Genomic DNA, 14,819 nt, shown 5'->3' on the forward strand with positions numbered 1-14,819 from the left:
TGAGGGTAGATGGAGCATTTCCTGAGGTAGCCCACTCTTGGGTTGCGGGGCCCGTTTGAAGCCCCAGATGATCCCGGATGGCTCTGGGCCAAACGGTAACCATAGGTTAGTTGCTCTATTCTGCGCCATGATTCTATCGTGTGGTTGGTGGCCTATTTTGGGACCGACATCTAGTCGGCCATTTTGGGCGGACTGGGTCGGTCACCCAACTGGGTCTAACTGACTACAACTGGTGGCTATATAAGAGCAAGCCCGTGAAGCCCATCATCATCACTGGCTACAGCAACCCTGATTCCTTAGCGTCCAGCCTCTGTCCTCTACTGTTTCCAGCATGCCATCGAAGCTTCTCTCACAGGAGCGCACTGCTGGGAGGCAGCACCATCTATTGTATCAGTTTTACAGTAATCAAATTTTTGATTCTCCATACTATCTACTTTTCTCTCTTGCATACGAGATCCTGTTATCTGTTGAGCACAGACATTGTATTATTTTCTTACAAAAACGTGGTCTCACTAACCCGCTTACTTGAAGATGGCACTAAAGCCTTGCCACAGCTGCATCATGGTTTTTAGTGTTCCTGATGTCATAACAATAGCCATGGAGCATATGAATGCAGCCTCAACTACTTATGGTCCACTATATGCCAAATGGCAACTCACACCATTGATAATTGTCGATATAATGCCCACAAAACACCACCTCTACCGCTAAGGGATGATGAGCCAGGACACAAGAATTCATTCACTTGCGAGGAGCCATAGATAGAATCAAATTGAAGCTTGAAAAGCGGGTGCAAGGAGGGGTTTATTTCTTTTCACAAGAAGGGTGATTTTATATATATTCTCTTAGAATATGAGAGTAAGTTGCCCTCCCATGGGTACGAGGCCAAATTATTGGGTAAGGGTTTCTTACTTTGCTATGCATCTAAAGCCATTCGGAATGATATCGTTGGACACTCATTTGTCTTTTGGGGGGATGTTGTGATGGTTATCCTATGGAATCCCTCTTTTAGTGTGTACAAGTTTCGATTCCAGTGAGTGCCCGATATGGGTTGATTTCTCTAATCTCCCCCTATGGTAGGGTGATATATTGCAAGAGCTTTGGGGAAACTACTCTTCATCCCTCATTGAGATGGGCCCTTTTTAAGACCAAGGCAACCTAGATGCTCTATGGAGAGGACTCAGAAGGTATCAGAGAATATGGATATTTAAATTGCAAATGGTCTGGTGCACATCAACAATAGGTTTGGATGTTTTCTTAATGTTTTATGTGTCATGAATGGGGTCACTATGCCTGCAATTTCCCCTTTAAGTTTTAGAAAGACTTGCATGTATGTGGTGCAGCTATGCATGATACCTCACAAGCAAGGCAAGAGACCTAGGTTCCATTGAGAGCAAAAAATTTAAAGGAGAAAGAGGAATAGGGCTCCACTATGATGGTACCTTCATTGTTAGAGGGCAAGGGCAAGAAGCTCGTGGAAGAGGGCCTCTAACCAATGGAAGACGAGGCTCCACTGTGGTGGTACCTTCATTGTTAGCGAGCAAGGGTAGGAAACTAGTCTAAAGGAAGGACAAAGTTATCAATCCTAGCTGAGAAAGACTATAACCAAGTCTCTTATAAGAAAAACCCTATCATTCTAGAGTGGGATTTGGGATAGCCAAAGTATTGGCTCCCCCACACTACTTATAAGAATATAAGAGAGTCTCTTATAAGAAAAACCCTATCATTGTAGATGGGCTTAAGGATATCTAAAGGATTGGCTCCCCCATACTACTTACTAGTGCTATTGAGTTTGGCTCACTTCTTACCAGCAGCGAGATCATATTGGAGAACCTCAGGATGAAGAGCTCTCAGATGCTAACCATAATAAGAAAGTCTTGGAAGAAAAGCTACTACCAAAGAAATCATTTAAAGTTCTGGACATCTTCAACAAATAGTCTTTGATAGAAACAATGCCCAAGCATATTAAGAATGTTAGAAACTATTTAGAAACACCACATGTCATGTGCACCTATTGTGGGGTCACCAAACTCCACCGTATAGTCGTGCTAGCCTCCACAGTCATCAAAAGGTCCCAGGAAGGGACAGACTTTGGAGGGTCTCAAGGATTCAAATCTCCAAGCTTCATCTCATAGCATAATTGTATATGCGATTATTAAATCCCTTATTTTATCATGTGTCTTCTGTGCATGCCAATGGCCTTTTTCATGATTCTATTCCATTATTCACCAAAGTTTTCAAGGTGCCATGAAGGGGTTTATGGCCATCACAAAGAGACTAATCTCATAAACCAACAAGCATTGGAGTACACACCACAAAGGGCCACATCAGAAGCAACACTAAAAATCAACTAAGGACCAGATCAACCAATCAACACTGAACATTCCCTAAGGACTAGATCAGTTAATACATGTGGTCACCCACTAAGGGCCAAGCTGCCAATCGAGCACCTAGACAATTCACAATTCTTGCAAACTAATTGATGCGGGTCATCAATTCCCATGCCAGCCGCCGTTTCTTTTAGATCCACAAAATGCTCAAAGTACCCCATCAAATTCTAGACAAGCACTACAACCAAAGTACATGTGGGCTGCAACCTCCCATGAGTGTGTGGTTGCCTTGGCCAACCCATAGAGTAGTCAGCTTGCTACCACTTAGCACACAACCATAGTCAAAGTGCATGGGCCATCACTTCCCGTGTGCATGTGTAGTTACTTTTTTCAATCAAGGTCCAATAGAGCTACCACAAACATGTTATTTAACTTGCGAAAGCCCTTCACACAATGCACCACCAAAGATCTATGTGGCCTAATTACATTGTTCACGAGGCTACCCTTGCTTTGATACCATGTTAGAAACGTGGCACAACACGCCACGTGTCATGATGAAGTGCACCAGGATTGCGAGTCCCCAACCTTTCCCCATAGCCATGCCAACCTTTAGAGTCATCAAAAGGTCCCCAGAGAGGATAAGACTCTGGGGGGTCTCAAGGCTTCATATATCTAAGGTTCATCTCACACCACCATTGCATATGGAATTTTTTAATCCCCTATTTTGCCATATGTCACCCGTGTGTGCCAATTTCCTTTTTCACCCTTATGTTCCATTAGTACCCAAATTTTCCTAGGCACCACGAGGGGGTTAGGACCACACCAAGGCCCCAAGGCCACATTTCAAATAAAGGATGCTACACAACATTTGGGTGGAGGTAAGCAAAATAGATTTGACTTCTTTCATGATGCATACAAGGCCTTGGCTCACTAAAGTGTCAGATAGATGGAAAGGGTTTGGGATTCCTAGTCTTGAATTGGTCTTTTTGTTTTCTTGCAACTTGCCACGACGTTGCGATAGATTTCAGATGGAAGGCCTTATGTAGTTTTATTACAAAGTTGAAGTGTGGGAAGTGTGATTTCTTTTGGCAAGGATATCAAATTTTAGGCCTTCAAGTAGCAAAATGAATTGCCCAAGTAGAGGGAGCAGAGTGTCCATTTGGCTATAAATTAAGCAGCAAAACCCGAAAGAAATCCTTTTAGAAACTTCAAAACTTGACAAGTGGATATCATTTTTGAAATAAGTCCTAATACAGTACTACATTGACCAAAGTCCCAATTTAGCGTGACGAATTGCCATTTCAGTCCATAAGGTTAGTTGCAAATTCATCAGAGTGCTGAATTGGTTGGTTAACTGCAATTGGGCATACTTTGACTACGAGTGCCTATCCTAGGTCTTTCACATATACTTACCTACATGCAATTGAGATTTGGTAGGTTGCTTGCAGCAGAGCCTAAACCTAAAGATAGTGCCTCTAACAATATCTTGTCTAGCTACCTGCCCATCTTTGCATCAATCCAATTTAGGAACTTAGTCCTAAGCTCACACTTAGTACACAAACCACCCCAAGTTGGTATATCTAGCTCTAAAGAATCCATGAGTCTTGACAAAGAGATGGGTGAAAATTCAAATGTTGGAGCCTTAACTGATCCTAACTCTAGCTTGGTTTGGTCTTAGTCCTCCACTCTTTCCACCACAGCATCTCCAATATGGGAGACTTTTCTCCAATATTATGGGAAGGTTTGAGCTAATAGAACCAGTACACTTGTTAAACCCTTTGCCAGGTAGAATAGATTGCCAATGGAGCCGTAGGCCCTAACACAACCACCTATGCTAGAAGACATGCAAAGTGCACCAGTTCCCACCATATAGTGAGTAATCCAACACCTTTTGTACGCTTCTTTGAAGGATATCCCTCATATAGTGGTACCTTTTTTTCCAAATCACTTTAGGACTATTAGCCCTAAGGCCCAGTAAGGCAAATGGATGCTTCGAATGAGGCAAGGGAGGATACACTCCCTAGATTTGCAACACTAGGGAGGAGGCCTAGAGGGTACTCCATACCCATCTTTGGCCCCATATAGACCCTTGCCCCATATAAGTATGCCGATTCCTGAGGCACCACCAATGCAACTTGTAAGGCCTAATTAGCCTCGTGGTCCAATTCCAATTCCAAACCCTACTTTTGTTTGCTTGCCAAACTTTTGGAACCCTGCACCTGGACAACCCGTGTATGGGGCAGGCTCACCCCAACCTATAAGTCCTCCTACTATACAGACCAAGCTCTTGGATGAGGCTATGAGGATTCTAGTGCAAGCACTAGAAGGGATTGCATACACCATGGAATTTTCCATGGCAAGAGGTGTGGGACACTACTATACTAGGAGACATTCTCAAGACATATGAAGCAGAAGATCACAACCTTAACATTGAGAACCACCATGTATAACTTGACAAGATCATGCTCAAGAGTGTCTTCATGTTACCTACTATGCCTCTACATGGTTACAAGATGAAACCGATTCCCAGCAATGCCCATTGTGATAGGCTTTTCAGGAGAATAGCTTCTTCTCTTCGGAGGGGTATCCGATCAACAAAGCTACAAATGTGGATATGAAATCCTTCTTCACATTATTCTTTGAGTACATAGGTCTAAAGAAAAGTCCAGGCTATATCTCATGTGCATATGGCAAACAAGGAGGGAGGATGGCAGATTGCAAGGTTAGAGCATGCTATCACACGATAGTGTTGAGGGAGCATGGACCCAAGGAGAACAAGCACATGAACACCAAAGTGCAATGAACACTGAACCCTAAGAGTGGGAGCTTCATTCTATTCAGAGATATTTATACATATTGGTCTCTACACAATTTGTAGGTACCTCCAGGGTGGGACCTCTTTTGAAGGGGACCTCTTGGACAAGGGTCCCTCCAATTTTTGGGGGGACCTCTTGGGTCTATACACAAATTGGGGGAACCTCATAGGTTCCCCTACAAGGTGGGGGAACCTTAGGAGTCCCCCACAAACTAGGGGAACCTCTTGAGTCCCTCCACAGAGTGGGAGGACCTAAAAAAGTATAGGCTTTTAGTATTTCTCTATCTAGTTTTAGTCTTTCTCTTCCTAGATCCTGATTTTGCAGTATGATTGGGTTTTTTCTCATCCTTTAAGATTCGTCATACCATCTTTCAGGCTCAAGATATTACAAGTAGAACTTTGACGCCATTTTACATACACAATGATCTCATCTTCATTGCTCTAGATTGTGCTTCTAGCCCTTGTTGCCACAGTGGTAACAATAGTAGTGGCTACATTTGCTTAACTGCAATTCATTGTCTATAAATGGTGCATATGTCCAAAGGAGGCCACACTCAAAGGCTAATCCAAACCATCAATGGTGAGGAGAGGTCTAATTGAAATCATAAGCTAGAATGATGGGGAGTAGTAGCAGCAGCAGAAGTGGTTTGGATGCTCGCCCGCTTAAGTGACTGCCTATGTTCAATTCTCCTCGAAGAAGAGCACAGTTGCCTATCAACATAAACTACGGGTGGTGTGTCATTAGTAGTTGGTAGTGTCGTTCGGGTGCTCGCTTATCAAAGTGCCTACCTATGTGTCATTCTTCTCTGAGAAGGGAGCTTGTTGCCTAACTGTGTAGGCCACGGGTGGTGTGCCCCTAGTATAGTTGGCGAGAATTTGAACATGGGCAGTCGCTCAAGCAGTGCACATGAGTGCCCACTTGAAGATGGGAAGGTGCTGGGTAATAGTGCAGGCCACGTGTGGTGTGCCCCTAGGTAGCAGTGTAGGGTTGGACACTCGCCTGCACGAGCAACTATCCACGTTCGATTCACAAGCAATGCCTAACTCGTGCAGTGCTCCTAGTAGGTAGCAGTGTTGGGTTGGCACAACCATCCTGCCGCTACGTCGCCTTCGCTCATGGACACCCCGTTCGTGCAACGCCCAACCAAGCTATCCACGAATGGGGTGTCAATGAGCAAAGGCGATGTGGCAGGGGGGTCGTTCGGGTTGTCGCATATCGAAGTGCCTTCCTGCGTGCAATTCTCCTCGGAGAAAGGAGCCTGCTGCCTGACAATGAAGGAGGGAACGTGCTGGGTAACAAGGTAGGCCACGGGTGGCGTACTCCTAGTAGGTAGTAATGCAAGGTGGGGCGCTCACCTGCATGAGCAGCTATCCACGTTCGAGAAGGGAAACTGCTATCGATGATGAGAGCGAAGGCGACGTGGAGGCGGGGTGGTTGAGCCCCTGGTAGGAAGTTGCCAGTGACATTGTGTGTGGGGGGGGTTGGGAGGATAAGGCATAGGGTATAGGATATGAGCTTTGGTGGTATATCTCGTCTCTTCTTCTACTCTCTTTTATTTCTTCTTCCTTTTCATTTCTTCATTTCTTCTTCCCTTTCATTTCTGCAAAGCCAGCTATGGCGACCTCCTTGCAAAGTAGCTGCTCCTGGACGCCTTCCATCGATCCCAAATGCCCCTCCATTCCCTCCTTCCACCCCCCTCAGGTATCTCTCCATCCTTGCTGCTCCTCATCTCCTCGTCTTTCCAGAAATTGCAGAGCCCCTCGACAGTGGATAGGGTGTGAGCGCGGTTGTATAGCTTTCTTGCATGCCGCATTGTGTTTTCGATTCTTCTATGCTTGATTCTCTCCACTGGATAGATAGAACCGTCCCGGGGATATCTTAGCTTGTTTCATTCCTCTGTTCTTTAATCATGCACGCGGCATTCTCGTTCGTATCTCTTTTTCAGCCCAAGCTGAGAGTTGGCGGTTACTTTTACGTCAGAGAGCATTGCACAGAGAGACAGAGAGAGAGAGAGAGAGAGAGAGCGAGCGAGCGAGCGTATATGGTTATTAGTCAGTCTTATTTGCGCATGTCCTGCAGACGATACTTCTGAAGTCTGGCCCTTCCGTGACGTTGAGAAAATCGTCTGTGGAGGCGTCTCTACGCGTAATTGAAACAGGTGAATTTTCATTCCAACTGTATCGCGTTCTAGAGCATGTCCACGTGTTACAGACCGTCTGAGAATATCAAGCTGCGGTGGTGTACCCAATCTAAAACATTCGTATTGTCGCGTCGCGAGGAACGATCTGGACGCATTAAGAAGTGGACCACTCTTAAGCTCACAGATAAACTGTGGTTTTGTGTGTGCTTCAGGACGACGGCAAGCCGTACTACGTGTGGGATCGCTCTTTGCGACCTTTCTTGCAGGAAGCGGCAGCGCATTTGCTGCAAGTAAGAGTTTCATTCGCAAGGAAATATATTAGAACGCATCGTATAGTTTTCTTGAGGTCATGTCCGAAGGTAGAGAATATTAGGATATGCCTTAGCAAATGGGATATGATTGCATTTGTGCTTATAGCAGCACACTTGTTCCGTGCAGTCATGATGGATATCCCATACCAATCAGCTTGATGTGGCTTTACCTCAATGGCTGCAGAGGCACCTAATGGTTTCCAAGCTGTCTTGGACAATTTCGATAACTACCAATTTCTCTATCCTTTTGGATGGCAGGTATATGATTTTTGAGCTCCAAATTTCCAAGCTCCTATAGCTATGATTTCCCTACAGCCGGTTACATAGCATATCTACATTTTTTACATACACTTATTGTACTGCGTAACTGTTGCAGGAAGTTTCCGTGAAAGGACAAGACTGTGCTTTCAAGGATGTTATTGAACCTCTTGAAAGTGTTTCTGTCAACATTATTGATACAGAGAAAACTGATTTACATGAATTTGGATCAGCGGAGGAGGTATTCTACGATTGCCAGGTTATGCTTGTATTGACTTAACTATTGTGCATTGCTTTAAAGGCTTACTATTTGGAGCATGTCTTCGTGTAGGTTGCTAAGACACTGGTAGGGAAAGTTCTAACATCTCCGTCTCAAAAGGCAGAGCTGTTGGAAGCAAAGGAAGTAAGTTTACAAGCCCTATGCTTTGATCAAACTGTCTAGCAAAGGCAATGTGCACAGCTTAAGTGAATAAATTTTTGCTACTGGATGTTTCTGTTTAAGTAGAACCAGGAGCCACATCGCTCAATGAGGAGCCTTTTTTCCCTCCCCAGAGAAATAAACTCAGTGACAGGGCTTTAGTCTTGAGTCTGGTTCTGCTAGCCTGGAGATATTTGCATGTCGTACACTTTTCTTTGACGTTTGCCTCTCAGTGTTTGCGTTGCAAACAGAGTGCACACAAGTCGTGGTAAAGAGTTGAGCTGTACCTTGAGTCTGGTTCTGCTAGTCTGCAGAAATTGCATGTCATACACTTTTCTTTGACGTTTGCCTCTCAGTGTTTGCGTTGCAAACAGAGTGCACACAAGTCATGGGAAAGAGTTGAACCGTACCTTTACCACAGCCTTCCAATTCCCGCCGTTGTCAAGGCTGTCTCTTTCCCCTTCGTTAGGAGGCTTCTGAACTTATGAGTTCTGTTCCATGCCAGTACTCGTTGCCGAATCCCACATGCACTTGCCTCTAGCTCTAAATCCCCTTATGCTCCCTTTTAGTTTTCTTTGGCCCTGTTGTCTGCAATCATGGAGAACTTGAAACAAGAATTGATGATCAAAATGTTTTGCTTTCATCAGGGCAGGCTGTGTTCTTCACTTATGACTTTGAAAGTACCTCTATCTGAGATTTCAGAACTTTCTGTTTCTAAGATGCCCATTTCTACAAATGCCATGCAAACAAGTTGAAATAAGGCAGACTTTCACACAGTGCTTTATAATAGGAAGCGGTCTACTCTTGGAATGCTACATTCTTGCCTTTGGTTAGAATTTGTGCCCCACCAGTTTTATAATCTGCTGTGATTTAAGATTTCCATGAATGCAGGAGTATCTCATTTTTTGCTAATAATTAGAGGGTGCAAGTTTGCAGAGGGTTACAGATGGAAAAACTTATTATACGTTTGAGTTCACTTCCAAAGCTCCAAACTATACTCGCCATGCAATAGGGACTGTGACAGTTGCAAATGGTATATTCTCTCTCACCTGGTCTGAATGTAAGAGCTGGCCTTCATGAAGGTTCTTTGGAGTACAAACATGAGGCGTGAAAAGCATTTTAATCAGAACTCTTTTGAAATGTCATGTTTTTTGGGGAATAGTATAACTTATAAGCAACGATGTAATTGCATGCTTCTATTCTAATGGACGTTGTGTGAGATTTGTCTGTCATCTTGGTTATGCCACTCTATAAGTCTGCCCTGAAAATCTTTATACAAATCTGACTCAAGTACAAAGACTTTGTATAAATAGCTGCTCAAGTATGTGTGGGTGTGTGTGGATTTGTATGTGTGAGAGCATATGTTTATACTATAGTCTATACCCACTGTTGGGGCGCGGATGATGTTAGTGGGGATGTCATAGTAGCTTTTTTTTTTTGCAAAGATGTCATAGTAGCTAGTCCCTATGGAGTTTTATGGTTTTCAATCTTATGAGTGACTATCATGAGGTTGAAACTTCACTATGTTATGTTTTTAGAGGATGAGTTTGGGCATATTCCTGGATTCATCTAGATATATACAAATCTGGCTCGTATGTGTGTGTGTTGCTCATGTTCTTAATCTTTCTCTCTCTCTCTCTCTCTCTCTCTCTCTGTGCAGTTTCACAGTTTCTTGTAATATAATACAAATGGATTTCACCAAAAAAGTGTGTGACTATCTATATCTATACATGCTCGCATGTGCACATCTCTCTCTCTCTCTCTCTCTCTCTCTCTCTCTCTCTACACACACACACACACACTTTTTTTAATATAGTGAAATTTCTTTTGCGTTATATACAGAGCCACTATCCCATAAAAGGGTGGGAAAGTAATCAAATGCATCAAGAGAAGGTCTCAAGATATGACAATTATACATCATAGTCTATGTACCGAGTTTGCAGACAATCATAAAAGGATTGCTGCAAAGTGTGCCTGAAAAAAGGGGAAAGTGGAAAATCCAACTTTTCTACACAAACACACACACACACAATGGTTTTAAACCCTGTAGCGAAATTGACAACTTTTTTGTGGAACCTTTTTGTAAATTTTTATTTTCTTGGACATGGAAGAATCTCAGGGTCTTTACACACAGAGGCTCCGCCTGCTATAGAGACTTCTCACAGCCAATGGGAATAAATAAAACCCATGGCAGGCACTCAGGGATTTACACACAGCCCACCACTTGGCTGCCATGTCTAACCCATCCATGGGCAGCCAAGGTTGGCCGCCCCTGGATGGGCACCCTGAATTCCAGCCAATCGGTTTCTTTTCTTCCTAGAAGAATCCAATTAATGGGTTGTTCAAAATTTTCATGCATGTTCGGGCAGGCAGTGTATGTGTAAAGTCTCTGCCCATGGCAATGTGCCCATCCCATTTTTCTAACGTGCCCCAACAATGGGCACTCTTTGGGTGGCTTTTGGTGGTCTGTAAAGACCATCACAGTTGTCTTTCATCCTTTTCTAAACGTCACCTTATGCTGCTGTCAGTTTCCTATAGTGTATGTGCTAGAGGCTTTTGAAACGGAATAGATGATAGACAAAGTAATTCTGGTGACTGTGATCAAGGGATTCCCTATGGAGCTTTACTGATTGATTTGGACATTTAGAAGAGCTCGCATGTGTCCTCCGGGGGAGTTTCTCTCCATAAGTTTTCTCTCAAACTGTGGAGCTCTATTAGTGATCATCTGTGTACAGGGAATGAATGTATGCGGTTGTGTGCAGCTTTTTATTTGAAAGTATGTGAGCCTTGAAAAAGTGTATTAGTTTGTTTGGTTTTCCCTAGGCTGATTTTGGTACTATTTTGGGCCTTGCAGGCAAGTTTTTCACTTTGACAACTGGTGCGAATGAAAGGCGATGGGGGAAGATGCAAGATAAGCTAAAGACTGTTGCAGATTCCTTTGCAATAATTAAGTGACATCATTGTAGTTGTATTTTACTCAAAATGTGTTTGTATCCAGGGAGGCCACTTAAGCTAGCATCGTATTTTTTGAATTAATTTGCAGGATTTTGAATGAGTATTTCAGGACTGTGATGTTTTGTGTTCTAACCAGTATAGATTCTTTAGTTCAGTTTGAGTGCATGCTCAGTTTTCTGGGGGATCTTGAATTGTCGGCAATATACTCTTCTCTGATTACTACTAACATAATTTAAGGATGAGTTTGTGATGGAGAAGCAAGACGAAATGACTGATGTGACCCGTCTTGTAAAGATCTGACACAAAATGTGGATGATGGTCTTTGCCTTAGCTCCTTCCAATGCCTTGTGGGAAGTCACTGCCCACCCTGTCAGCCCCATATGAGGACATGGGGGTAATGTGTACCTAGGCTAGAATGGATACGAGACTGAGGGACGGGCCTCATCTGCTGCTGACAGATAGCAGCAGACATGCTAGCAGATGGCGGCAGATGCCCTGAATAATGGAGGGTCTGCTGCTTGGCAGAACACCGCCAGACTAGGGCTGCCCATGGGCCTATTTAAGCCCTTTCATAAAGGTAATGCAGGACTGCAGATCAGGTCTCAGTATGTCATACCTATTCCTAGCTCTACTTTGCCCAGCATCTGCTGGATGTTTGAATCCCTCTTTTGGGCAGGTTTTCTAACAGTTTGTGGAAGATTTAACTGAATGAATTGGCGTTCATTCTCTGATCTACTTCTCAATACTGTGGGTTCATATTTTGGCTTAGCTTTAATGAATTGCAAGGTGCAAGCTTCTTCGCAAAGGTGGACATGAAATCAGGTTATTGGCAGGTACGAGTTAGAGATGGAGAGCAATGGAAAATAGCCTTCAAGACAAAGGATGGTATACATAGTAGAGCTGGAGACCAATGAAAAACGGCCTTGAAGACAAAGGATGGGCTATATGAATGGATGATTATGCCTTCAGTCACTCCAGTGCACCTGCACATAATGCATTTGGAAAAGGTAATGCAAAAATTGTGGTAAGTCAGTTGCATATCAACCTAGAAAGAGTGAATTCTGCAAGCTAAAACTTGTGTATCTTGGATTTGTAATATCCAAGGAGGGGTTGGGAAAAGGTCCAAGGCATAGTGACTTTGTCCGTACCTCAGACTGACAGCTTCCATGGCAAGGTCAATGTGTACTCGAAGTTTATGAAAGACCTCTCAAGGATAGTTGCTCCATTGAAGATAAATGAAGAATGATCATGGAGGTGATTGGACTTTCAAAGCAATTGCTGCTTGACAGACTAAAGAGATGATGTCTAGGGCTCCCATTTTAGTTTTGTCAGACTTCTCAAAGATCTTGGGAGTTGAGTATGATGCATCACCATTGGGTGGTGTGCTTTTGCAAGAAGGAAGGTATATTGCTTATTTTACAGAGAAATTGAGTGAAGCTTGTTGGATCATGGCTAAGCAGCAAGATGGGAGGGGAACAACCAAAATTACTCTTGTACTCTATTCATGAGAGAAGGCCAATATATAGGCACTTATACATACATGAGAGCCAAGTTCCACTAATTTCTCCATTGATTTCTCAATTAGCATCTCTCATCACACCACACTCCAAGATTCACTCATTCACACCTAGTAATTGACACATCATTAGTCACATCTAATTGAGACACACCTACACACTCCTACTCACACACACTCACGTGATCACACTCACAACCACATATCTTGTAATATCTTGTAATTCTTGGTATTGACCCCAGCATATCACTTTGTCCCATCATACCCCCCCATAAATTGATGACCTTAACCGCTTGAAACAAACAAGAAATGGATTTGGTATACAACATCAAAGATGTCAAGAGAAGGACCATCGTGCCTCTAGCGATTGGCCACAAAGTGGAAGCGATGCAGCTCCATCCCAATGTGAGAAGTCTATGGGCATCATTTTAATGCAAGAAAAGGAAGTCATGGCTAAGTGATATGGACCTAGTACAACAAAACGTTTTTTCCAAATAAGAAGGAAATCTGTAGAAAACAAACGGGATGCAAGCAGCTTGATGAGCCCATCGAATGTCATTATAAATAATAAGGTAGGCTATCTTGGAGCTCATGTGACTAAGCTTGCCCAGTGGTTGAATTGTTGTTTTGTAATAGTGTAATTGTTGAATTTCAACTGTTTTGTTTTTGCGGGAAAAGAAATTCATATTAAAAAAAGAGAAGATACATATGTGTGTCAAGATTCAAACTCTAGGCTAGTTTGGAGTCCTAAACATATCCAATAGTTGGAACAGCAATATATCACTAAGCTAGTTCAAGTTAAACAAGAGTTAATGTGATTGTCATAAAGTAGCCACGTGGTTGGAATATCAATGGACACACCGCCCATGAGTCTATCTAAAAGTTTGTTCGATATCTAGACACAAATGCTCTTTTCCTTTAATATTTGGATATGTTTTAAAGTCTTTGAGCCTTTTTGATTCATCAAAAATACTTTTACATACATCCAACCCTTGAAGGAAAATGGAATCATCAAAACTATTAGACATATCCAATTCTTAAAAGAAAATCAAAATAGCTAAAGTAACATTGAAGGAGAAGCAACCTTAATTATATACACATTGCCACATATATGTATACTGTGCATATATTTCACATCATGTGCTTTGTTTTACATATATAGGGACAAACTAAATATGGCCCTTGAGGCACCCTCTTTAGGGACAATGGCCATTCTGGCAAGCCATATATGTCTCGGTTTCATCATTCGCTTTTCCTAAAAACAAACAAGAATATATTTCACAGATATTGTATTTTGTTATACTTCAATTGACGTTCTTTGTCCTAGCGGGATGTAATTTTTTCTTGTATTTTGTTATACTTCAATTGATGTTCTTTGTCCTAGCGAGCTAATGTAATTTCCTAAACCATCCCAATTAAATATTTTTTAATAGATTAATTTATGTTTTTAGAGTGACACCAACCCATTAGCTAGGTTTTTAACTAGTCCCCTAGTTAAACCACCCTTGTGGTTGGAACATGTCATTATAGTTTAATTAATAGTCTAAAACTAGTGGTTGGGAGGTACCTTTTTTAAAATTTTAATTTATGTTATTGGCATGCCACTAGCCCATGGTTGAACCAATTCAATGGTTGGAACAACACATTGCTATAGTTTAATTTATGTTGTTTATGTTTAATTGATGGTTTAATGTATGTATGAGAATCCTGACCTTTCAATCTGGCAAAGGAGAATTGAACATTTGTAAGCCCTAGTACGTTAAGAAACTCAAAGATAGGAATGTGTGTTGTTGTAAAACACATATAGAATTTGATGTGGCCCATAAGATTTGAATTTTTTGAGATGCAAACATGTTGGAGCATTACTTCATGGAGATAGATGCCCATGTCTCATAGATGAATGCTCAGTTTATAGTCGATGTGGACCCTCGTCATGTATTGCAAGGGAGACCAAGTTTGGTAGCCTAATTTCTATGTTAGAGCTAGGGATCTATCTAAAGGGAGACTCTAAGTGGCGCTCCATTGAATGCATTTGTGGAAATTGCAAATATTGTGTTGTGAAGATGAAGCAACAT

The 14,819-nt window shown here is 42.5% G+C and overlaps 1 protein-coding gene across 2 annotated transcripts; it reads left to right on the top strand.

Moving 5' to 3' along the window:
- Window positions 1-6,681: 6,681 nt before the first annotated feature.
- PPL1 (PsbP-like protein 1) lies at window positions 6,682-11,266 on the top strand. 2 transcript variants are annotated; one of them, XR_015543893.1, is made up of 8 exons: window positions 6,682-6,847; window positions 7,226-7,304; window positions 7,499-7,576; window positions 7,782-7,855; window positions 7,974-8,096; window positions 8,187-8,258; window positions 9,203-9,306; window positions 11,128-11,266. XR_015543893.1 is itself a non-coding variant. In XM_087401003.1 (8 exons), exons 1-8 carry the CDS (start codon window positions 6,761-6,763, stop codon window positions 11,226-11,228), a joined length of 711 nt encoding a protein of 236 aa, XP_087257129.1. In that variant the 5' UTR covers window positions 6,682-6,760; the 3' UTR covers window positions 11,229-11,266. The 2 variants fall into 2 exon arrangements, 1 of the variants encoding a protein (XP_087257129.1); XM_087401003.1 differs by having other exon boundaries at window positions 9,210-9,306.
- Window positions 11,267-14,819: the final 3,553 nt, after the last annotated feature.

The sequence above is a fragment of the Dipteris shenzhenensis genome, chromosome 29 (assembly GCF_047967505.1).
Source record: "Dipteris shenzhenensis isolate YYH24624 ecotype China chromosome 29, Dip_SZ_1.0, whole genome shotgun sequence".
Classification (NCBI taxonomy): domain Eukaryota; kingdom Viridiplantae; phylum Streptophyta; class Polypodiopsida; order Gleicheniales; family Dipteridaceae; genus Dipteris; species Dipteris shenzhenensis.

What these genes read in the sequence shown, in the direction of transcription:
- PPL1 (XM_087401003.1), top strand. Translation starts at nt 6,761, where the DNA reads ATGGCGACCTCCTTGCAAAGTAGCTGCTCCTGGACGCCTTCCATCGAT. An exon ending in TCTATCCTTTTGGATGGCAG is followed by an intron (nt 7,856 to 7,973) that starts GTATATGATTTT and finishes TAACTGTTGCAG; the next exon opens with GAAGTTTCCGTGAAAGGACA. An exon ending in AGCTGTTGGAAGCAAAGGAA is followed by an intron (nt 8,259 to 9,209) that starts GTAAGTTTACAA and finishes GCAAGTTTGCAG; the next exon opens with AGGGTTACAGATGGAAAAAC.